The sequence below is a fragment of the Mytilus galloprovincialis genome, chromosome 6 (genome assembly GCF_965363235.1).
Source record: "Mytilus galloprovincialis chromosome 6, xbMytGall1.hap1.1, whole genome shotgun sequence".
Lineage (NCBI taxonomy): Eukaryota > Metazoa > Mollusca > Bivalvia > Mytilida > Mytilidae > Mytilus > Mytilus galloprovincialis.
The window spans coordinates 33,123,573-33,149,037 of record NC_134843.1 but is presented as its reverse complement, the minus strand read 5'-3'; the positions used below and the strand labels follow the sequence as shown (position 1 = coordinate 33,149,037).

General features: G+C 31.5%; 2 protein-coding genes across 3 annotated transcripts in view; both read left to right on the top strand.

Annotated features, from left to right (window-relative positions):
* LOC143079396 (uncharacterized) overlaps positions 1-25,465 on the top strand; it is a 344,537-nt gene that overhangs the window by 116,096 nt on the left and 202,976 nt on the right. The gene's annotated exons all lie outside the window — the stretch shown is intronic.
* Positions 10,140-18,373, top strand: LOC143079392 (uncharacterized). Its single transcript, XM_076254686.1, has 4 exons — positions 10,140-12,002; positions 13,030-13,227; positions 14,538-14,699; positions 16,929-18,373. The coding sequence occupies exons 1-4, from the start codon at positions 10,251-10,253 to the stop codon at positions 17,511-17,513; spliced, it is 2,697 nt and encodes an 898-aa protein (XP_076110801.1). The 5' UTR covers positions 10,140-10,250; the 3' UTR covers positions 17,514-18,373.

The following is a 25,465-nucleotide window of genomic DNA, read 5'->3' as shown; positions in this document are numbered from 1 at the left end:
CAGTTTTTTCTCACAGAAGACCATTTTATAAATTTTTAGCTCTAGATATCCAATTATTTCTTTCATTATAAAGTATGAGGGTAACTGGATTCAAGTATATATTTGTGTCCGGACTCCTCTGCTTTAATAGAATATTTTTCCCTCAGGTTGGGAATCAGATTTTTTTCAGGAAAAAAAAACATTCCTTCCTCTTGAAAGATAAGTGGTAAATTAGTGATTAGGAGGTCAAAAAGGCCCACTTGGTATAGACAATTGACAATATTTATTAGCACAAACACATTTACATTAAATAGTAATGTCATTCAAATTTGAGACAATAAATTGACAATAGTTAAATTGATTGAAATTATATTAGAGAGACAGTGGTATTCACAGGGAAGAAGAAAAAGACTATATATATCAACAGTTAACACATAATGATGTTCATGAACAATTAATAAAAGAACAAAGGAAAAATTAGGTTGCATTAAAAGAAATACAAGTGAAACAGATGTTCTCAATAAAAAAACAATCATTAATATACTTTAATACTTTAGGCCAATTAAAATTAATTGATAGATTTTCATCACCCCCCCCCCCCCCCCCTTCTGAAATCGTTCCGCCCCAATTTTTTTAAATTTTAAAATAATTACGATTTCCAAATTTATTTTATGTCCGTTAAGGGAAACATCGATAACTTCCTGTTTCAAATTTCGACATATTATGCTGTTGTATGATGACAATATCATCTACCAAGAATAGAGATTGATTACGAGAAGGGCATGAAATATTAGAGTTATGAGTAAAATGCTGTGTCCAAAAACACAAATTGCAGTATGTAACAAATGATTCGAAACCGGCCGTATTTTTTATTTATTTATATACAATGACTTTGTGTCAGGAAATTTGGACTGTGAATGATATCCAAAGTGTAAGAATTATGGAACAAATTGGTACAAAAAACCTTATCGGATTAAAGAAAAGGACATAAGCATAAACTTGGTAGATCTTTGACTGTATATTGGGAAAAAAAGTCGACAAACATAATTTTATTATAGCAAGCCCTTAGATTTACCCATGGCTGTCTTTTTTGGTTGACAAACTGCCTTCTATTCCAATACCCTCAATTTAGTCATTCAACAACATGTGCTTTTTAGTAAAGTTCATGTTTTACATCAAATTTATTTCATTTTTTATTAGTTTTAATTTTATTCTGTACTCGTAGTACTTGTGTTTCATACAATTGTACCAATTATTGATACATTTTCTTAATTTTATGGGGACAACAAACTATCGCTTAGAAAGCAAAATAAATTTGGTGTAGGTATAGTCTAACTCAAGAGAGCATTTCTCTTTGTTTTTGATGTTTACTATAAATAGTTTTCTAAAACGGCAATTACATGTATAACAGTGGTTGCCAATCAAGAGATATTTATTAAAGAGTTTGAAAAATTATTCATGATTCCTTGTACGTCATGTATATCATATATATATATATAAACATATTAAATATTATTTTACACTTGCTTATACCCCGGGGTATGAATAACTCATGACAAGACGGTTTCATATGAAATAGAATTTAAAAATTAAATCCTCCCACCCACCCCATTTTTTCCAAAAATTTGGATAAAAATCTACTAATTACTTTTTATTGACCTATGGTGATTTTTGTCGAGCCTTCGACTTTAGTCGAAAAGCGAGACTAAGCGATCCTACATTCCGTTGGCGTCGGCGTTGTCGGCGGGGTCAACAAATATTCACTCTGTGGTTAAAGTTTTTTAAATTTTAATAACTTTCTTAAACTATACTGGATTTCTACCAAACTTTGACAGAAGCTTGTTTATGGTCATAAGATAGTATCCACAAGTAAATTTTGTAAAAATATACTTCCATTTTTTTCCGTATTTTACTATAAATGGACTTAGTTTTTTTCGCGGGGAACCAAAACATTCACTCTGTGGTTAAAGTTTTTAGAATTTTAATAACTTTCTTAAACTATCCTGGGTTTGTACCAAACTTGGACAGAAGCTTGTTTATGATCATAAGGTAGTATCCAGAAGTAAATTTTGTAAATAAATAAATTCATTTTTTCCATATTTTACTTTTAAATGGACTTAGTTTTTACATTCACTCTGTGGTTGAAGTTTTTAAAAATTTAATAACTTTTTTAAACTATCCTGGGTTTGTACCAAACTTGGACAGAAGCTTATTTATGATCATAAGATTGTATCCAGAAGTAAAGTTTGTAAAAAGATTACTCCGTTTTTTCTGTAATTTACTTTTAAATGGACTTAGATTTTCTTACAATCATAAAATAGTAACAAGAGGAATATTTTTATTGATTTTTTTCCTCATTGTTGTTGAGCCTGCGATTTACAAAAAAATAGGCGAGACACTGGGTTCCGCGGAACCCTTACAAATTTTTATAATGACTTGTAGACTGCTATATGAAAGTGCAGTCAAATGCTTCAGTGTTATAGCGGACTGCAATTTAATAAAATTGAAATTGCGAATTATTAAACTATTAAAATTTTGTATATATAGGTATCCCTCAATGATTTATACATGTAGTATGGACAGATTGAGAAGAAATGGTATTCATCCTCAATTTCTTGTTTGAAACAGGATTACCAAATGCGTTTACTTCTTTCAATGTTGGTATAACGCCCTCTTTCAATTGCTAGGGAATGGGCACTTAGTTTAAATTAATTACTGAATACTGATCGATCAGTTTTGAGTTTACATATATCAATATATGGGGCCTTTTTCTAATTCTTTTAGTATGACAAAAGAAATTTAATTTTTCCCATTTATTGATAAATCAATTCCTAATTTGATAAGCCTGGTCATAGATTCTTTGGTGGATAGTATTTATGTGATATTATAAATTTATAGTATCAAAACTGAGATGACCAAAACCTAATTTATTTAACCAGTCTTTTACAATGTTAACCCTTTTACTTGTTTTCTCTACATTATTATATAGTTCACAGTGTGGTTTAAAAATTTTATAGCTGAAAGCGGAATTTGAAAGTACAAAAGGGGTTCTGTTTGTCTCAGCTAAACAGGCTACACTTGTTGTTTTTTAAAAAAGTGGTATGATTGCCATTGAGACATCTATCCACAAAAGACCAATATGACACAAACATTAACAAATATAGGTTACTGTACAACCTTCAACAATGAGTAAAGCCCATACTGCATAGTCAGCTATAAAAGTCCCTGATAAGACATTGTAAAACAATTCAAGCGAGAAAACTATTAGCCTTATTTATGTAAAAGAAATGAAAGAAAAACAAATATGTAACACAATAACAAACGACAACCACTGAATAACAGGCTCTTGACTTGGGACAGGCACATTTATACTCCTAAGATTTCTTTAAATAAATCTAATATGTAAATGTTAAATGGATCTAAATCTTTGAACACTAATGGCTTACACCCCAAACTTCACTTCCATGAAGAGTTATTGGAACAACTATTGATTCAGGATATGCCTGGTTTCTATGAAGTTAAACTTGTTAAAATATTAAGAAAGCTGTGAAAATGGCAAAATTTGATTTAACCGATAGGGACTTTTTATTGGTGGTATGACACCTATAATGTGAATAAATTCTACAAATGTTCTACAGAAAGATAAAAGATCAATCTTCTTAAAACATTGGTTCGAACCCCCCCCCCCCTGTAATATTTTGGAAAATAAAAATGGGCCATTATTTGGTATGTAAAGTAGAGGAATCTATGGTATCTCGGCCTATAACATAATCAGCCACCCAAAATCAGATTACCAGAAGAAGTATGATGATTGATATTGGTATAATCTATATTGAAATTCATTATCCATACTAAATTTGAAATTACAATACGTAATAGGCAAATCTTATTTTCACAATTAAGTTCAAGGCTTTAAGATCCAAATATAATTTTATCTAAATTACACAGCTTTTTTACATTCTTTGCTCATTATGTTAATAAATGTGTACATCAATGTTTTTTTCCAATAATAGGGCTATTAAAGATAAATGGACATTTGAGGATGAAATGAAACTCATCCTAAAAGCATTTGTAATAAAGAATAACATATTATATTATTTTTTTTTAATTTTGAATTACAATATATATATATGTCATGTTTGTTTAATTAATGTATAATTATTCATGTTACTTAACTTACATCATTAAGTTGAGTACAAACCTTTTTTAACCATGTTACATACATATTCCCTATGATATATATATTCAAGGGGCAGCTTGGTGTCTAAATATTTGACTTAATAGAATTTTCCTTTCAAACTTCTGTAAATTTGCTTACACTTTTTAATCTAAAATGTTGGGGTCACAGACAATTAAAATAATTCCAATAAAATAATACAATGAAATTATTTTTTATATTAAACACAGGTTGAATGGTGAAACTATGTTGTCTTATTTTAAATAACCTTTACAAATGATACAATTGGTTTATTCAATTCAAAATCGGAATTGCTTTCATCAATTATAAAACAAGTTTATGAAATACAAAATGAAACTAGGATTCAATGGCCTTATTTTTCTAAAGAAATAAAAATTTATATCCCCCTTGATTTTGTAATGGATTTTTTTTAATTAAAAAAGAAAGTCATTAATTTTTTGTTCAAGTTTTGTCAATAATTTAAATGTTTTCCATGTTGTCTGGATATTCTCCTTAATTAGTGAAGGTATAGCAGGATTTGAAGCATAAATCTGTAACTTTATTATTTTTTGTAGTAAAGTTCTAATTTACCATACTTGCAATCTTTACTCTTTTAGATAATTAACATTTAATTTTTAATGTTTGAAAATAAATAAGGAATCTTAAATCTGAATAATTTAGCAAAAAACTTTTTTACCAGTCAGAGGTTTAACCTGTAAATATTTACACACACGAGATAATTTTTATTGCATGTTATTTGTAAATTAATCATCAAAGAAAATTACATACCTGTAAGAACTGATACGCTGATGTCTTTGGTTTAAAATAGTCCTCTTTCTGGAAGTTAGCTTGAAGACTGTCAGTCTGTGTACCTATGGATACTTTGTCTTGATGGCATGAACAAGCTTTACCGGTCAAAAGAAACTTAGAACAACATTTACAGTTCAATGTACACCTTACAGTTGGTTGGTTTGGCACATGGTTAGGTAGTTGATTCTGAGGATTCTGTTGAAATGTAGTGTGGTATGACTGTTGATGGTTATAGTTGTTCATATACGGATAAGATGGAAGGTTATTGCTAGCGTTGTAATCCATACTTGCACAGAAAATGATTATAAATAAATCAAAGAATTAACATGCTACTATAAATAGCAAAGAGAATTTTAGTTGTTTTAATATTTCATTAATTTTAATTGGTTAATTTCATACAGCCATCAATTGATTGGACAGTGAAATACAAGATATGTGTCAAAAGTAGAGAAGGTTAGTAAGAACCTGTATGAATGGCTTCTTCTGACACTTATCTCTTATCTTACAATACACAATTTAGTATGGTATGGTTTCAAAAAAATGACATCAGATGGGCATGTATAATGACAATAAACTTTTAATTACCTGTGTGTGAAAACACAAAAATAAAATGCAATATTTGTTTTGATAACAAAATAAAATTATCATTCCTGTTTTTTAACATGGCATTCAAATTAATTAATATGAATTAACTTTTATTGATCCTTTAATAAGGATCTTCACCTCCAATAAAGATCAAGGAAATCCTTATTTAACCATAGCCAAAAATAATTTTCACAACACTGTACACGTACATGTAACTTTGAATTTAGATAACCTTGAATTTCTCTAGTTAGCATTTTGATAAAGTCTTCCTCAATGTGTCTATTTTAGTGAGAATTTTGATAAAAGTCTTATCCAGTGTGTATGGAGTATATTTATATCTTTATACAACTATGTTATATATATATAAGTTAGCATAGAAACCTTATAGTTGGCTTGCTTAAGACTTACTGAAAATATTGACAATTCTGTGTTTAGGGGGTCTAAAATTCAGTTTGGAAGCTTCAAATTACTTCTTACCATAAAGATTCAACACCCATTATTTTAACATGTCATTTCAGTAAATGGACATAAAGGACAGGATAAAAAGTCTCAAATTTGAAAGTTCAAAAAGTAACAAATAAATTTTTGACACTGAGTTGTTTAAATATAATTAGGAATATTTTCATTTTATTATACGTTTACATTTTTAAGTTAAGGAAAATGCTCAAAAACCTTGATAAATGAAAATGAATAAAATTTTAATTATGCAAAGGATATATTTTTGGCAAATAAAGCCATTTAAGTAACAAGTCACTTTGAAATATTGTTTTCACAACAATTATTTGATCATTATTGATATTTAATAAATAAATGTAATTACGAAATTGCTTTTTACATGCCTATTATTAAAAATACCAAAAATATTTTTTCAAATTAATTGATTTTGTTTCAAGAAAAATAATCTCAAAACTGAATTGTGACTTTTTGTACTGTGACTTTCTGTCCTACATTCATATCTTCATCATGTTCATCCCTCTTCTTAATATAGCATGCATTATATCAAGAAATGAATTGGGGAAAGTGTATAAAAAAGGGTTATATATACTGTTTACATTAGAAACTATATTCATAGACAACGAAAACCAAAGGACGATAGTTCTGTGTCCTTGGACCTAATACGACAGAATCAAATCTGAATAAAACTTTGATTGACCTAAGCTTAGGAAATTATGAGATAGTTGGCCAAGTTTCATGGCCTTTGGACATGTATTATAGAAACTTGGGTCATTTTAGTATTGACATTTGGATGCTAATTCTTTTAGGTTTAAATCAAATTGGTCTTAAAAAATAAAAATTAAAAAAAAAAATCTATTTAAATGCTCTTGAATATTATATTATATTGCATTAAAGCATTGGAACATTATTTTTTTTATGAGATTTATTATAACTATTTCAAAGTTAAATATATATGAGCCTATGCCTGAAAAAAAGATTTTCAAATTAAGGGAACCCTCACATAAACATGATTTATTTCAACCAATTGAAGTTTTTGATGTTTTTAAACCATAACTTATTCTTTTTTATTAATTAAAGGTACTTTGAGAGAAAATTACAAAAAGCATAACGCATGAGGATAATATAAATATGGTCTTAAGTCATGTAATAATGAGAATTATATAGAGGTGATTTAAACGGTATCCCATATATTTCAATATATAAATGCGCACAGAAGCTATAAGAATTGAAAGTTAGTAACTTTTTGGTCATTTATATGCTGATGTGTCATGATACAAGAAGTCTAATTGCAAAAGGACTCTGGTATTCAACTTTTTTGTAGACAGTATATATATATTCTGATGACCAGTTTTTTTTCACTTTTCAAAGGAAAACATGCATGTAGTTTTAGTCTCAGTTATTAATTGGCATATATTTGGACCATTTACTATCTTTAACATGCTTGAGAAGAAAGTAATGGTTTCATATGAATGAATAAGGTGTACTAATCATTGTAAAGTGTATTTTTTACAGATTTAGGTGGTGTTAAGACGTACCGTATTTAACCTATTCATGTTTAAGTCTATTAATTAACATGATTAAAGTCCTTGGATATCTTATTGAAAGAAATGAAAAATGGCATACAATGAAATCAATGAAAACTGATGGCCTAATTTATTTACATAAAACTGGAGGAAAAACAAATTTAGCAAGTGTAAACTTTGCAGGCTGAGTAAATATATTTTCCAGTAAATAAAGGAAAATACTGATTGAAATTGAGTGGATAATTTTGAGTGGATATTACTTTGAAACCTTTCTCTATAACTGTTTAATTTTTTTTTTTTAAATTGAAATAATGAAAGAGTTTGATTAAGTCATTTTAAGTGTTCTTATTTCTATTTTCATTGTAAACAGTGATAATCACAATGATTTATTTTTACAAAAAAATACAAATGTTTTGCCTGTCACAAGGAAACTCATCAGGTTGGTTTTGCACTGAATATAGCATTGCATTTTGCACTGGTTTTGATATTTTCCTTTATTGTACAGATGTTCAAAATGGGTTCAGTTAAGGTCAAGGTGGTTGCACTTTGTGTATGTAAGAACTGATTAGGTAAAGGTTAAATTTATATTACATTATATATTTTTATTTAAATCATAATAAATTAAGGTTCATCATTCATTCAATTTCCAGCATGAAGATAATTTTTGTTTCTCAGTTAATAAACATGTTTTTTTATTGTTCAGGTGGGTCTCCAATTATCACTTTTATTACTTTCAACCCATGCCCTGTCATCGTTTATTGGGGGGCTGTTGTTTATTAAGAAATTAACTTTTTACACCTCGCAATGCCAGGTGTTAGGACTTTAAGGACTTCATTTACCTGTAGTTTATTTACCTGAAAAAATATTGCATATAATTTTATAATCTTTATTCAAAAATGTTTTAAAAATTAAATTGTTAATTCTTATTAATCTAAAATATAGACTTATTAGGACTTAAATATTAGGTAAAAGTGTTGAAAATTAATCAAAACCAGATTTTTCAGTTCAAACTGATGTCAGAATGCCCTTTTTAAAATATCTATATATATAGATAATATTTTCAAATCAACATGGATTTTTATTATCCTGTTCAATAATATACTGTTCTTTCAAATTGTAAAAACTATTTGTTATATCAAGTGGTATTTTGCTGTCAAATTTCATGTTATAATTAATAGATTATTCTCTTTAACTTCTTTTAATCATTGACATTTGTGGAGCCTAATCAACTTTTGTTGAAAAAGAGAGACATAACAACCCTACATTCCATTGTTGACAGCTGTATCCATAAAAATTCACTCTGTGGTTAAAAGATTTGAAATTTAAATTAATTTATTAAACTACTCTGGATTTGTACCAAACATGGTCAGAAGGTTGTTTATGACCTTAAGATTATTATCCATAAGTAAATTTCTCCAGTCATGCTTCAATGATTCCCTAAATAATCAACCAATTTATTTCCCACAAAAAGGGGGGGGGGGGGGTGCGGCCCCCTAGGGCCCCCTCTCGATCAGCCTTTGCATACAGGTCTCATGTGGACATTTGTCTTATTGGCAAAAATACCATGTCTCCTTTTTTATACATAGTCACCTTTAATTATTTTCCTTAATTATTCAATTCAACTTAAATTTGTATTCAACATTACAACTTATATACAGCTAAGAATTATTTATACAGCTGTAGGGGTTAAATGGGCCATTGCATTTACAAAATCCAATTTTGCAATTTCCCCCAAAAAATAGATTAATACAATGCTGATTAAAAAACTTAACTAATGAACACATTACAAAGCCTTTTTAAGTTATTGTCAGAAGTGTTAAAAATTCCCTTTTTTTTATGAATAAAGCCCCATAAATCCAAAACTTAAAATCTGAAATTACAAAAAAAGTGAAAGGGAGCTTTCAATTATAGATATAAACAATTCACCAAAGTTTCATGGACATTGGTGAAAGCCTTTTTGAGTTATTGTCCGAAGTGTTGAAAATCACCCCTTTTTTATGAATAAAGCCCCATAAATCCAAAACTTAAAATCTGAAATTAAAAAAAAAACAAACAGGAGCTTGCGTCAATAGATATAAACAATTCACTTAAGTTTCATGGATATTGGTGAAGGTGTTTTTGAGTTATTGTCCGAAGTGTGGACGACGGACGGATGGACGTACATGTACAGACAGACGGACAACGGTATACCATAATACATCCCATCCTAGGCGTATAATAAAAACAGTCTAAAAATGACAAAAATTGTGAGAGTAAACAATTTGATTAACGATCATAAGTTAACACAGAAATGTAAAGTATAAAATCCCTAGATACCGTAAGGGACGACATCAAGAGTTCAATGAAGGATAAAAAACTTAATTCACATAGTTTTTTCACTGACCCCCCTACCCCCCTCTTTTGGGAAAAATTGATTAACCCATATGGTTATCATGGTTATATGTAAAAATCAACGTCGGATAACCAAATCTTGTAGCAGTTCAACCCCCCACCCCCAAACTATTTGAAATAAGTTTTTTATCTTACATTGATATTTTGATGTCGTCCCTAAGAATCCATTGTTTTATCAGTCATGAATTAGAACAGTAGTCAGCAAAATTATTTATTCATGATATTGTTATTGATTTGGGAAAAAATCTCAAAAAATCTATTTTAGTAACAATTTCAATTTATATTTCAGTGAGGTTGTGCCGTCACCAGCAGGCATATTCTACTCTATCATGTCATCAGACAGCAAGAGACATTGTTGCATGTGCAACACCTGCAATGGGAAATTTGTGAACATAAAGACCTTTCGTTTACACTGCAAGAATGCACATGATGAACATATAAACAATTTGGCAGATGTGCAGAACTTCTCTGATGTAGACCACCTTTACAATTTGCAGAAAAGCCAGGATAAAGATGTTTATCAGACACCACTTTTTGATGGATCTTCAAGAACAGTATTTGACGCAATAGCAGAACATATGCTAATTTTTTCAACGAACAATGGCATGTCAAAAGCAGCTCTTACAGAGTGTTTACAGCATGAGAAACATATCCTTCCACAGCCTAACCTTCTTCCAGCAACCTATAAAGAAGCACTTAATATCATCAAGCCACTTCTGATGCCAATTATACAGTACAAATGCTGCATTAATGACTGCAAATGCTTCCCAATAAATGATGATGTCCGCAATTGCTCAGTGTGTAACGAACTGCTACATTACAAAGACAGTAATAGGTGTAGGAAAACTTACAACTACATGCCTGTTGTTCCTAGGATCAACCGTTGGTACGGTACAAAAAATCTTGCAAAACTTATACATGCAGATAAGGTGAAAATAAATGGCCAACTTAATGACTATACTGATGGTAAAATATTCATAGATCAGATGAAACATGGTATTTTTAAAGATTCTGATGTATCTAGCTGTGTACCACTAGCTTTGTTCACAGATGGAGTTAATCCAAATAAAAACACTGCAGCCTTAAAATCGATGTGGCCTATCATTCTTACTTGGATAACTCTTCCACAGGATATCCGCTATGTCTTAGGTCCAATGATGTTATTGGGAATCGTACCAGGTCATGGACGTAAAGAACCAAAATCTCTTGACCCCTACATATCGATTCTAGTTGATGAACTACTTGTGAACATGGAATCAAAGATGTATGACTCCCATAAAGAGGCACCTGTTACTGTGAAGATAGCTTTGCTGCAGTACTTATGTGACATCCCTGCGTTTTCCAAGCTGCTGCATTTATCAGGCCAAGCTGCATTGAGATCCTGTGTGTTTTGTAAAGAAGATGGTGTCCGAAGCAACACACTGAACAAGACTTTACATGTATGTAATAGGCAATTTTTAACAGCAGATTCACCACTACGACTTGATAGTAAATCATTTGCCATAAAGAGTGCAGTAAACAGTACCAGACCTGAGTCTTTCACTAATGAGGAAGAAATGGCAGCAAGACGGGAGTTTGACCAAAAACCAAACAAAAATCAAAAGACAAATTTTCAAAAGCAAACTGGTGTAAAGGGTATCCATCCACTTACTTCACTACCATATTTTGATAGACTTAAACAGATGCAGACTGATGGCATGCACACTATCTCTGATGTCATCAGCAACATCCTAGACTTAATAAGTGGCAAGACAGACACCATTAAAGTTCGTAACTGTGAGAAACAATACCAACGATTTGAAGAGACATGGCCAAATATGAAGAGAAAGGCACCAGATGCACCTTGTGTCAATCCATCAAAGCAGCGCAAGAAAACTCAACTGCCAAAACCCAAATCTACTCCCACTAGTCTTGAAGAATCACCTACAATACCAGAGGCACCATGGTCACTTTCCAAATTAAAAATTAAGGTTGCAGACAAAAGAGCTGGTTCAATAGAATACCCAAAAGGTTTTGACTACACTCCAGCTGATCACTTCACCCGACAATGGACTCTGAGAACCATGCATGGAAAGCAACAAGTAAGTAATTTCTTAAATTGTTATGTTTTAGAGGCATGTAACCTGTGGGATATTTTCAGGGTTTTTAAATTTTTGAAGCAAATTCATAATACTTTATACTCTTTCGTCCCTCTTTTATAATAATATTTTAAAAATATTTGTAATAATTTTTTTTTCAAAATCACCAAAATCATTAAAATTCAAATCAAATATTGGTCCAAGATTAAATTACATAATTTTATGCCAGAATCACAGGTGAAGAGTTATCAATCTGAAAATTATTTTGAGTTTATCCAAATATTGCCATTGAAGCTAGACAAATCCTGGTGTTTTTCAATATATTCATTGATATTTGAAAAGTCGTTTTTTTTAATCTCTCAGTCTCAAACATGTTAAATTATTTTTTTTTGAAATTTCTTGATCACATTAGAATTGTGTAACGTACCTTTGTAGTAAATTTACCCTTTTTGTTGTTAAAATCTGAGAATCTGGCTTCTTAGAAATTTAAAGTCACAGTGAGCTAGGATATATATATGTATTTTGAGATAAGATCCTTTACATATATATCTAATTGTTTATAAATGGACCTGTATTGAGTCCATGATAATCTCTGCAACCTCATGTTTATTAGTTTAAGATAAAAAAAAAACAAAAACAAAAACACCAGTGTTATTATTTTCAAATCAATATTGATTCAAAGCTCCATAGTTGTTTGATTAACAAAATCTTTTTTTTTTATTATCTATTATATAAGTAGATACTGTCAATTAATTTGGTTAAAGATATGTAATAAGTTTCTGAAAAGTAAAAAAAAAGATTTGACATAAGTTTAACTAAGAGAACCATTCACACTTACATATCATCAGAACTTTGATCAGGAACAATTTAAAAAACTATAACAATGAGCCATAATAATTACATGGGGCAAGTTAGAAATGTTTTTACAAATAAATCAAATGAATCATGGTAAGGATGGGTTTGTAGAGTAGAACATTAATAAATAGAATTTAAATATCAATGCATTCTGAATTTTTAAATTCTGTTTTAGTTTGTGACCTACAATGTAGCTGCCTGGTGTTTGAGAGGACTACTTGGACATCAACAGGAACAAACCCTTTTCCAACTGTTTACTGTGCTTAGTCGACTGGTTAAACCAACCTTCATGAAAGATGAAATACCATCATTGATAGCAGACACTCATCTTGCTGTGGCATTGCTTGAAAGGGATTTTCCACTCACTTTACAGGTAAAATAGGGTTACAGATCTGTACTTTAAAATATATAAAAAAAGATGTGGTATGATTGCCAATGAGACAACTCTCCACAAGAGACCAAATGACACAGAAATTTACAACTAAGGCCTTCAGCAATAAGCAAAACCCATACCGCATAGTCAGCTATAAAAGGACACTACAGTGTAAATGACGAATTCAATTGAGAAAACTAATGGTCTAATTTATGTACAAAATATGAATAGAATAAATTTGTAACACATCAACAAACAACAACTACTCAATTACAGGCTGCTGACTTGAGAAGGTACATACATACAGAATGTGGCAGGGTGAAACAGTGGGACAGTAGTGTTACAGTACAACATATTAAATAACTATAAAAATCTGTTTGAAATGGCTTAACTCATCAGATGGATACCATATGGGTACAAATTGAAATATACATCTTACAAATAAACACAGATTAGACGTGGCTGGGTACATATACATTTATATATATAATAATAATGACTTGGCAACCAAGGAGGACAGCCAATTTTATTGAAAATAGAACATGGTGGGAAAAATGAAAAGTATCTTTGTGATGAAGATGGCCTTTGGTGGGAGGATTTAACAGAGTTGTTTAGCTTTAGATATTAACTTATTTTTGCTTATAATATGATTTATACCAAACATCTGAAACCTGTTACCGCAGAAAGTGTTTTTATTTATAAATTTGTGACATAAAATAACTTCTTATAGCTGACTATGTGGTATATGGGCTTTGCTCATTGTGGAAGGCTGTACATTTACCTATAATTGTTAATGTCTGTGTCATTTTCGTCTTTTGTGGATAGTTGTCTCATTGGCAATCATACCACATATTCTTTTTTTTTTTATATATTTTATGGGTTTGTTTATTAAACAAAATGATTTATCATGTTTATATGAAAATTATGTTCACAAAATGTATTGAAGTGGCCAGATAAGAATTGTGACCTTTGCTGATTAGGGCCTTATCGTAGGACTTCTAGTGTATGAGTCATATGATGCAATAAATGCAGGATCCCCCTTTTAATTAATTCAATTTAGTATAATTAACTCGTTCGCAGTTCCTGTTCTCTCTATAATTGCAGTAAATAATCAACATGTGTGTTTTGTATATGCATTGACCTCTTTGGCATATGAAAACTTTACTTCTGGTGATACTAATTAGTTTCCAAATAACTTGAAAGATTGGAATAAATGTCAGCCTAACAGGTTCTAACTTTATTTTAAGAATCACTTTACACTTACAACAAATAATAATTATAATGTGTAGAAATTGTTTCTTGATTTGCAGAACTTGACCACCCACTTACTTCATCACATTCCTGAAGGCTATAATGATTTTGGGCCATTGTACGACAGATGGTTGTATCCATTAGAAAGAGCCAATAGTTGGATTACAAGACAGATCGTGCAACATGGTCATGAGGAGTCAACAGTTATGCAAACATATCGTGTAAGTTTTAAATTTATTTTTGTCAACAAGTGCTAAAAAACAATTTGATCATTAAAAAATTGCGGTATAAAGAAAAAAAAAAAAAATTATCGGCACAATATTTTGTCTTATAATGGGAATATAAATTTTCTGTTTTCTTATCATCTAAAATCTTTGAAAATTGTCTTTGATAAAATTTTATATTCACTGCAGCAAGAATCACAAGAGGTTCCGCGTCCATGTTACTAAATATTTGATCAAGATAGTTGAATTATAAAGGAGTAGGTCCGGTAAGGACTCATTTTGGCCTCAAATTTCAGTTTCATCTGACAAAAGATTTTGACCACTTTTTAAACATTTAAGGTGGTATGGGAGTCTAAAATAGAAATGATAGAATTTGTTCATACTTTGCCAAAACGTAGTATCTATTGATATATGTTGAAAAATATAATAAAAATGATAGGTCACCGCGCATTTTCTCAAGCTACAGGATGTGACAAAATGACACATTTTGTATGGATTATACAGGAAAAAACACCATTTTGTGATTAAAAAATAAACAAAATGATAGAATTGTTAAAAAAGGAAAAGATAGCTTTCAGACAATGCTCGGAGAATATCAAAAGAAAAGATAGGGTCACTGTACGTTTTTTTCAGCTAAAATACAAAATAGGAAAATTCCATGTAGAATCCTTTAGAAAATGCATTGTTTCAGAGCTATACCTCCCCTTAAAATGCCAGTTTAAAAAAAAAACAAAAAAACAAACAATATTAATCAATATTTTCAAAAATGTTAATATTTATAAGTTATATTCTTATAAATTGGTTCTTTTTAATGAAAATTCATATTAAATATCTGCATTCCTGCATCAAATTTTGCTAATTTGTTAGAAAATCTGGACCTTTGGTTCTCTGTTTTTAACAATCCAAGATGGAGGAAGACACCCATACTACCTTAAGTGTCTATTTCACTTGATTCAATTAGTAAATGTGAAAGATTTTTACTGATTTAGTAATTAAAATTGATCCGATTCAAGCTCAAATATGCAAAATTTCTCAAATATGCCAAAAAAGGTCACTTTTCAGATCGTTTTTGTCGAAATTGAAAGTGGCCGCATCCTTGTTCATCCACAACCTCTATATATGTTATGTATTATCATAAAATACAACTTACATTTCAATATTAGGGATGAACATGAATGCGGCCACTTTCGATTTAAAAGGGAAACCGTCAAAAACTAAAATGATAGAATTTTGAAGTTTTCAGTAATTTAGCATGACTTAATGGTGCCACAACATGATATATGTCAATTGTATTGTCAAAAACAGCCAATTTTTATGTAGCAGAAGCATTCAACTGTCCAATAAATAACTTAAAGTTTACATTTTAACAATTTTGTAAAACTGTTATATTTTGGGGCCAAAAAGGGGTCTTACCGGACCTACTCCTTTTTAAGCCCAAGCCTAGGTGGGACCTTTAAAATTCATACTTTTAACTATTGAGATTGGATAAATTTGATAATCCACAAGTAACTATGTAGAAATCTGTTTCTTTATATGAAAAGAATAATTTTCATTAACACCTGTTTGTATATTTTGATTTATTCATGTAGGTCAATCCTGTTTGGTATGCAGTTGCCTTAGCATTGACACATCTCATTTCCATTTTCCACTGCCCCCTCAGTCAAGGTTTATTGACTTTGAAAATTTGACTAAGTTAACATGTATTTGATTGGGATTAGGTCAGTTCAATGGGAACCATTAGTTGTAGGCCAATGTAAATTGGTATTCAATTGCATAAGCATTTGTACATCTAATTTCCAGGGAGAATATTTGTCTATGCCCCCTCAGTCATTGTCTAACAACTTGTAAACTCTTGCTAAGTTTAAATTTATAAGTTTCTGATTAGATCAGTATAGAGGAACTACTTATGTGAAGTCAATGATAATTAGTAAGCAATCATTTCAATGGAGATTATATTTGCCCCTCCCCCCCCTTTTTCCCACCTCTTCATGGTTCAGTTGTATTCGCATTGGCACATCTCATTAACATGGAGATTCTTTAGCCATGTACCTCAGTCATAGTTCGTCGACTTTGAATATTTGCATAACTTATGTAAAAGTATTGCTATTTTAGTTTCGACATTTGCATAATGGTAATCAAAATTAAAAAAAGGCGAGACATATCTCATTGATAATAGTTTATTTAAAGATGTCCTGCATTTTATTATTAATTTTCTTTTTCTTTCAGATTTATGATTGGAGTGTGTTTAATTTATTAAGCGGTACAGTTAAACAAGAAACAACTGATAGGCAGACATCCCTTCGACGAATTGTCAAGAAGATATGCAATTCAGAAGAAGACTTGCTAAAAACCAACAAACATTCAAGTAAGACAATGCTTCCAACTGATCACATCAAAATAATCAAGGAAAAGTATTGCAAAATATTCAGCAATTCTGACATTGAAATGTGCGACATTGATCCAGTTGTAGAATCAATACAAACAACAACAAGATACGACAAAACCAAAAGAAAGGACATTTTCTTTGCCACAGAGTCCCATCAAATTTCAGCAAGATCATGTGATTTTATAATTCATACAAGAGATCCTTCAAAGGTTTTTGGCAAAATAAAAAAATTGTACCGACATTCATTTAGGAACAATGTGTACACCTGGGTACTGCTGGATCGTTTTCCATTAGCAGAACAATGTGGACTATTTTGGTTTTCAGAAAACAAGACTTTAATGACAAATCTTTGCCTGTTGAGTGACATAAGCGATCCACTTGTTTCTGCTGTCGAAGAGGACAATCGTTGGTTTTTGAATGTATGATTAAATTAGTGATAACATCTATCGTACATAAGGATCACCACACATAAGAATTTTAGGATGTGTCTGTGCCTAATATGCAGGATACCTTTGTGTTTTTAAAACTTCCTAAATAAAATAAATACATTTTTCATGGACTGTATAAAGTGTACACTTGCTTTCACAGGCATGACAGTGTAGGATATCTGTAGTTTTAAATTTTCCTAAATTAATGAATAATTTTGATGGGAACAACTTTAAATTGATATAAGCCTCTTGATGTATACATTAACAGTTTAAAATTTATTCAGATATTTCTAAATGAAATGAATAACTTTTTGTGGCAATCAAAATGTATGCCTGTACCTTGTGCTGGGTACTTTTGCTGTTTCAAATTTTCTTAATTTAAATACTTCATTTTTATAATTGAATAAGATATATCTGTCTCTTGTGTGGGGTACTTTTTGATATTATTTTTTCCTGATCATATAAACTACCGGTATATGTAAATAACAAAAGATAATAAAAACACCTTCTCAACACTTTATTTTTTAAGGGGAAATTGCATGAATCTCTATGTATGAAATAAGACCATTTGTTTTTCTGAGAGCTATTTAATAATAATAACAAATATCTTTGTTATGCCTTATTGATATTGATTATTAATAAAAGAATAGTGTGTATTTCTATTTAAATGCATGACTTAGCAGAAGTTGAAGTGAATTAATTTATTTAATAAAATTCCATTTTGAAATTAATAGAATTTGAAGAATTTGTGGAAACTATTCATATCCTGGATTTGCTTTGTGCTGTATTTTAACTGTTTTAACTTTTAACACAAATTTTGTTTAGTTTAAAGAGTAAATGTGTGTATATCTGTTTTATTATCTGTTTTATTATATATATAGTTTTAAGTTTTGTGTTATATATTTTATATCACTATTTATAATATTGAGTTTGTGCTGGAAATAAATTATTTGATCTATATATATACATCTCTTATTTTACACATCTAGAAATTAAATTGAAAAAAAGACGTCTTTGTTGAATTACATCAATAACTCGTCATCTTATTATCACCAAGTTCATCTTGAACATTCATTTAAAATGATATCAGCATCTGCAATATTTGGCAGTTTATTTGTCATTTCAAAAAGAAAAAAAATCTAACACACACATGTGGAGCAGGATCTGCTTTAACAGTTCACCTGAGATCACCCCCAGTTTTTGGTGGGGTTAATGTTGCTTATAAAAAAGAAGATGTGGTATGATTGTCAATGAGACAACTATCCATAAAAGGCCAAAATGACACAGACATTAACAACTATAGGTCACTGTACGGCCTTCAACAATGAGCAGAGCCCATACCGCATAATTAGTTATAACAGGCCCCTATAAGACAATGTAAAACAATTCAAACGAGAAAACTAATGGCCTTACTTATGTTACACAAACACAAACAACAACCACTGATTATGCAGGCTAGCACTTAGTCTTTAGTTTTCATGTTATGTTTTCTGTATCATTCTTTGTCTGTTTGTCATTTTATTTTTAGCTATGGTGTTGTCAGTTTATTTTTAATCTATGTGTTTGACTATTTCTCTGGTATCTTTCGTCCCTTTTTTACAATTATAATCAACAGAAGGAATAAAAATATATAATTTAATCACTGCATGATTTCATGGGTCAGGAATTTTATAACAGTCGATTACTGACACGTGTTATCAAACAAAATCTTTTTTTATCTGGATATATCAAATTACTCAAAACCTAACATAGTGTTTTCATCCAAAAATTAAGATATGGTATTTTTTTTTAAACCTGTTGTATGATGATTAGTTTTTATACCCACAACTATTTTGCATCACTTTCTATTGCAGTATTTTTTAAGATATCTTTGGTGGTGTTTGGATACACCCATTTATCTTTTGTCAAAGTTCATTTAGGTAACAAATTCAAATTATCATTCAAATAATTATGAAATTAAGTCTTAATCAGTTACATTTCAATATTCCAAGACATGAATGTAATTACATGTAGATTTATTTTGTTAAATTATTGTTGCAATGCTAGCCAGGGGAAGTAACTCTTATTCAAATCTGTTACTACACAAAGTAGATTTCTTCTAATAATTTTTTTGGTTAGAAAATTTGGTCGAGACAAGTCAAGAATAGGTTAAGACCAGTCGAGACTTGGTCGATACCAGTCGAGACTTGGTCGATACCAGTCGAGACTCAATTTAAAGGTCGAGACTGATTAAGCATTAGTCGAGACTGGTCGAGCATTGGTCGAGACTGGTCGAGCATTGGTCGAGACAGGTCGAGCATTGGTCGAGACAGGTCGAGCATTGGTCGAGACTGGTCGAGCACTGTCGAGACAAGTCGAGACTGGTTGAGAAAAGGTCGAGACCAATTCAGATTTTTCAAGTAAAGTCGAGACTGAAGTCGAGTACAAATCAGTACAGTTAAGTACTGTCGAGACCAGGTCGAGCCAGGTCGAGTAAAATGTGTGCTCGATTTTACTGGTCGAGCACAAAAACTGGTCAATTCAGACTCTGAGGAGTTTGTAGTGTAAATCTTTCATGATATGTGTTCTTCGTGACACATCTTTCATGATATTTGTTCTTCATGACTCATCTTTCATGATATTTGTTCTTCATGACACATCTTTCATGATATTTGTTCTTCATGACACATCTTTCATGATATTTGTTCTTCATGCAGACTTTTTGATATATTTTGTTCTTCATCACAAATGAGATAATAGTTGCAGGCAAGACTATAAAACTTACTTCAATTAAGTTATATGCTGGCCTGGAAATTTACATGTACAATCAATCCTTTATAACAGGCATATCATAATAAATTCATCAACTAGTAAATAAACTGATAAAGATACCAGGATTGAAATTTTGTTTTTGCACAAGACACATTTTTTTCAACAGTCATCAGTGATGCTCAAAATAAAATACCATTCTACAAATTTACTTACATCGTTTTGTTTATGCATTGCCTGTATTTGTCATTTTCTTGTTTATATGTATCCCCAGAACATGGAACACATTTACCTACAACAAAAACAATAACAAGTTTTGTACTGAGATACTGATTTTTAGTGATCACATGATCAAATACAGTACATATCTTTTAAAAATAATTTTATTCAAATATGCCAGGTATAAAGTTAGAGTCGTTTCACAGCAGAGTTGTACTTAACAAACTGAGTGTTCTTGCAAAAATGTAATAAAAAAAATTCAATAGCCAAGGTAAATCTAAACTAGATGCTCTAAAGAGCCTGTGTCGCGCACCTTGGTATATGTGAATTAAACAAAGGAAGCAGACAGTTCATGACAAAATTATGTTTAGGTGATTGTGATGTGTCTGTACATCTTACTTTACTGAACATTCTTGCTGCTTACAATTATCTCTATCTATAATGAACTTGTCCGTGTAGTTACAGTGGAAAATGTTAGTAAAAATTTACAAATTTTAGGAAAATTGTTAAAAATTGATTATAAAAGACAATTACTTCTTAGGGGGTCAATTGACCATTTTGGTCATCTTGACTTATTTTTGAGTCTTAAATTGCTGTACATTATTGCTGTTTACAGTTTATCTCTATCTATAATAATATTCAAGATAATAACCCAAAACAGCAAAATTTCCTTAAAATTACCAATTTAGGGGCAGCAACCCAACAATGGGTTGTCTGATTCATCTAAAAATTTCAGGGCAGATAGATGTTGACCTGATAAACAATTTTACCCCATGTTAGATTTGCTCTAAATGCTTTGGTTTTTGAGTTATAAGCCAAAAACTGCATTTTACCCCTATGTTCTATTTTTAGCCATGGCGGCCATGTTTTTTTTTATGAAATGGGAATTAAAACACAAACTTTATTCTAGATACCCTAGGAATCAATAAGATGAAGTTTGGTTTGAATTGGTTCAGTAGTTTCAGAGGAGAAGATTTTTGTAAAAGTTAACGACGCCGGACGCAAAGTGATGGGAAAAGCTCACTTGGCCCTTCGGGCCCGGTGAGCTAAAAAGGGGTCTATTATGTACTTTATAAAAGATGTATATATTTGATTTAATATCCACAAATTTATAATGGCTTGGTAAATAAAAAAAGTTCCATTAAAAATACTTCTAAACCATCATCTGTAAGAGCAATTATGATTAATTAAATTTTAATGACCCTATGAATATACAAGCTTGTAGGTCATATTTATCAGGAACTCAATTTTCGGCTCTCCCTTGACACCATTTGCGAGTATGGTCTTAAGGAGATGATAAATGGCTGACCCGTGTAAAGAGAGAGCCATATCTCTTGCATGTTAAAGACACCCTTGTAGATTTCGACAAAGAGTAGACTAATGCTGCTACAAGGCAGCACTCGGGCTGCAAAGTGGAAAGGGATTAATATAAGTTGCAAAAATTTGTTTCCCAATCCACTATAAATAAATATGTTTAAACTATTAACTATTTATCAATGGATATTAAGGTCGAGTGGTCTAAGTAGTTATTAATGAATCACTAGCCAGTCAACACTGAGGTTGTGAGTTCAAACCCTGATCTTGCAGATGCACTTTACTGGAATCGTGATTGACTAGGATTGTCAGATTTCCTATCAAAGGTCAGTGGTTTTCTCCGGGCACTCCACCAATAAAAACTGGCTGCCACAAAGTAGTCTAAATGGAATGCTTAAAAGTGACGTTAAAACATCAAAAGTTTTTTTAAAAATGAATCAAAGGAAATTGAGGCAGTCACAGGTTATCTCAATATTCTTTTCAAATCTTTATCACTCTGTCAATGTTTGTTTGGTTGTTTGGGCTTAACATCAGTTTCAATGACCTTGACAATGTCAACTAATGTATGACTCAAACACACCTTGCTACAAGTGGGACTCCCAATATACAACTTCAGAGTGACACCATATTGATAAACAGAAAACCTAAATCCAAATCCTTGTAAGCACTGTAGCATGAAGATTGCTTTAATTGATCAGTTGGAAGTAAAATGAAATATTGAATTGCCAATTCAACTAAATTCTTGACAAAGGCAGATAACTAATTTTTTAAGATGACTTTAACAATGACAATATTAATATTTTTAGAAAGTTATGTAGTTGCTTGACAAGTATAACATAATTGTGTGACTTGAGTATCTGAGTATATATTTCATTGATAAATATCTGGAAATGTTAATGGATGGGAAGTATAGAACGTTCTTATCAATGAACTATATTTTGTGCATCTCAAAGGTAGTGATAAACATTGAAAGATTTAGATATCAAGTCAGTACCATAGGCTATTGGGTGCATTTCATGCAATCTAAACTGACAATTTCAACCATAATTACAGGAACCTTTTACATACCTTCATATGTTAACTGAAATCCAGCTCTTTTACAAATTCTTTTATCTAACTGGCAGTTGTGTTGATCTGTGCCCCAATAGCCCCCATTCAAATTGCACTGACATGTAAGGCCAACAAGAACTAATCCGTCTGTAAATCAAAATTCTAATTGAAGGCACGAGTAAATATGGACTAAGGGAGAAAATTACACTAATCAATGGAATTGCTATAACTGAAAAAGTAAAATGCAAGGTTCAAGTCTTTTTCTTCAAAAACTACCTTTTTTGTACTTTATAAATTTATAAAAGCAAGTATCTAAGCCGTTATATGTTACTTCCATCATTTGTGTGTACTGTAAATTCAGCAATTAAATGCATGTAATAACAAGAAGTAATTGTAACAGGATGCTGTTACGAAGTCTCCCAAACAAAGCTCCGATAACTCCCCATTCATATGGTCCCATGTTCATTTGATTTGATTTTTTGTCCCATACAAGAATATATATGGCTTACGAGTAGGGATCTCCACCATTTACAAGTTTTCAAACAGGAGGGGGTGGTGGTGACCCCAAGGGACTTTACCTACATTTCATTTGATTTGTTTTATTGTCCCCTACAAGAAAATATATGGTTTAGGGGTGGGGATCTGGACCGTTTACAAGATAATAGTACATACTCAAATTGAACGGGGTGGGGGTGACCCCCAGGAACTTCCATCTAATTTGATGTGATTCGTTTTATTGTCCCATACAAGAATATATATGGTTTAGGGGTGGGGATCTGGACCATTTTCAAACAAGAGGGGTTGGGATGACCCCCTAGGGACTTCCCTTTTATTTCATTTGATTTGTTTTATTGTCCCCTACAAGAATATATATGGTTTAGGGGTGGGGATCTGGACCGTTTACAAGTTTTCAAACAAGAGGGGGTGGGGTGACCCCCTAGGGACTTCCCATTTATTTCATTTGATTTGTTTTATTGTCCCCTACAAGAATATATATTGTTTAGGGGTGGGGATCTGGACTGTTTACAAGATAATAGGACATTCTTAAATTGAACGGGGTGGGGTGGCCCCCAGGAACTTCCATCTAATTACATGTGATTTGTTTCATTGTCCCCTACAAGAATATATATGGTTTAGGGGTGGGGATCTGGACCGTTTACAAGTTTTCAAACAAGAGGGGGTGGGGTGACCCCCTAGGGACTTCCCTTTTATTTCATTTGATTTGTTTTATTGTCCCCTACAAGAATATATATGGTTTAGGGGTGGGGATCTGGACCGTTTACAAGTTTTCCAACAAGAGGGGGTGGGGTGACCCCCTAGGGACTTCCCTTTTATTTCATTTGATTTGTTTTATTGTCCCCTACAAGAATATATATGGTTTAGGGGTGGGGATCTGGACCGTTTACAAGATAATAGCACATTCTCAAATTGAAGGGGGTGGGGATGACCCCCCAGGGCATCCCCCTATATTTCATGTGATTTATTTTATTGTCCTATAATCATTTCTGAAGACTGCATGTATCTATCACTTATAGTTTTCAAGTTATATTCATTTAAAAAATTTTGAAAATAAAATCCCATAGGGTTCTATAGTAAAACCCTCCCTGCTTTCTACCCCCCAAAACACCCCTTAATAGACCCCAATGCACAAACAAAAGATTGATGGCTCACCTAGACATATTAGTCTACCATTTTATGAAATCCTAAGTCAATCTGACAAGCGGTTTTGGAGAAACGCTGCGGACAAGTTCATTTTTTAAAGCGGCGGAAGAAGAAGAAGAATAACTAGATTTGCCATTGCAAGCAATAGCGGATGGCACCCTTCCCACATTGCCAGGCGAGCGGCAGCAATCTAGAAAATTCCAAAGTCAAAGTGTGCATTTACACATTCAAATTATCATATTTGTTAAGTTTCATTAAGTTTGGAGCATTTTGAAGTTTTTGACATTTTTGCTGTTTCCATGGTTATGGCGGCCATTTTGAAAATTCCAACTTCAAATGTCAACTTTGCTTATGCCGGTGACCATTCCTGTAAAGTTTCATCCAGTTTACAGCATTTTTATTTTTTTTGAAATTTTTGACCTTTTTGCATTGTTTCCATGGTAACAACAGATATTTTGGAAATTCCAACGCCAAATTCCACATCTTCCAATGTTGCTCATCGTTACTGTGAAGTTTCATGAAGTTTGGAGCATTTTGATATTTTTGAAATTTTTGGTATAGTTTCCATGGCAACATAGTAGTTCCAATGAGTGCCAAAATCATCCAACACCTGTATATGGCCGGCACCTACATTGTATCAAAATATAATGGTTCTGAGTTTAAGCATATCAAAACAGTTCACCAAAACAAAAAACAGGATTTTTTCACATTTGTTTCGTTTCCATGGCAACGGCAGCCATCTTGATGGTGCCATACCCCACTGCACTATAGAATGTGGTGGTCTACATTATGGTATAGTTCCATCAATATTGTTCAAGCCAATTCCGAGAAATAGAATGGACAAAAAAGTGTGGAAGAATAAAAATAATAATAATAATAATAACTAGATTTGTAATTGCTAGCAATAACGGATGGCACCCTCGTCCCCCTATTGCCAGGCGAGCGGCAGCCATTTT

Excerpts from the sequence above, each read along its gene's own strand:
- LOC143079392 (XM_076254686.1), top strand. The coding sequence starts at position 10,251 with ATGTCATCAGACAGCAAGAGACATTGTTGCATGTGCAACACCTGCAAT. Across the intron at positions 12,003-13,029 it reads CCATGCATGGAAAGCAACAA|TTTGTGACCTACAATGTAGC; the intron begins GTAAGTAATTTC and ends ATTCTGTTTTAG. Across the intron at positions 13,228-14,537 it reads ATTTTCCACTCACTTTACAG|AACTTGACCACCCACTTACT; the intron begins GTAAAATAGGGT and ends CTTGATTTGCAG.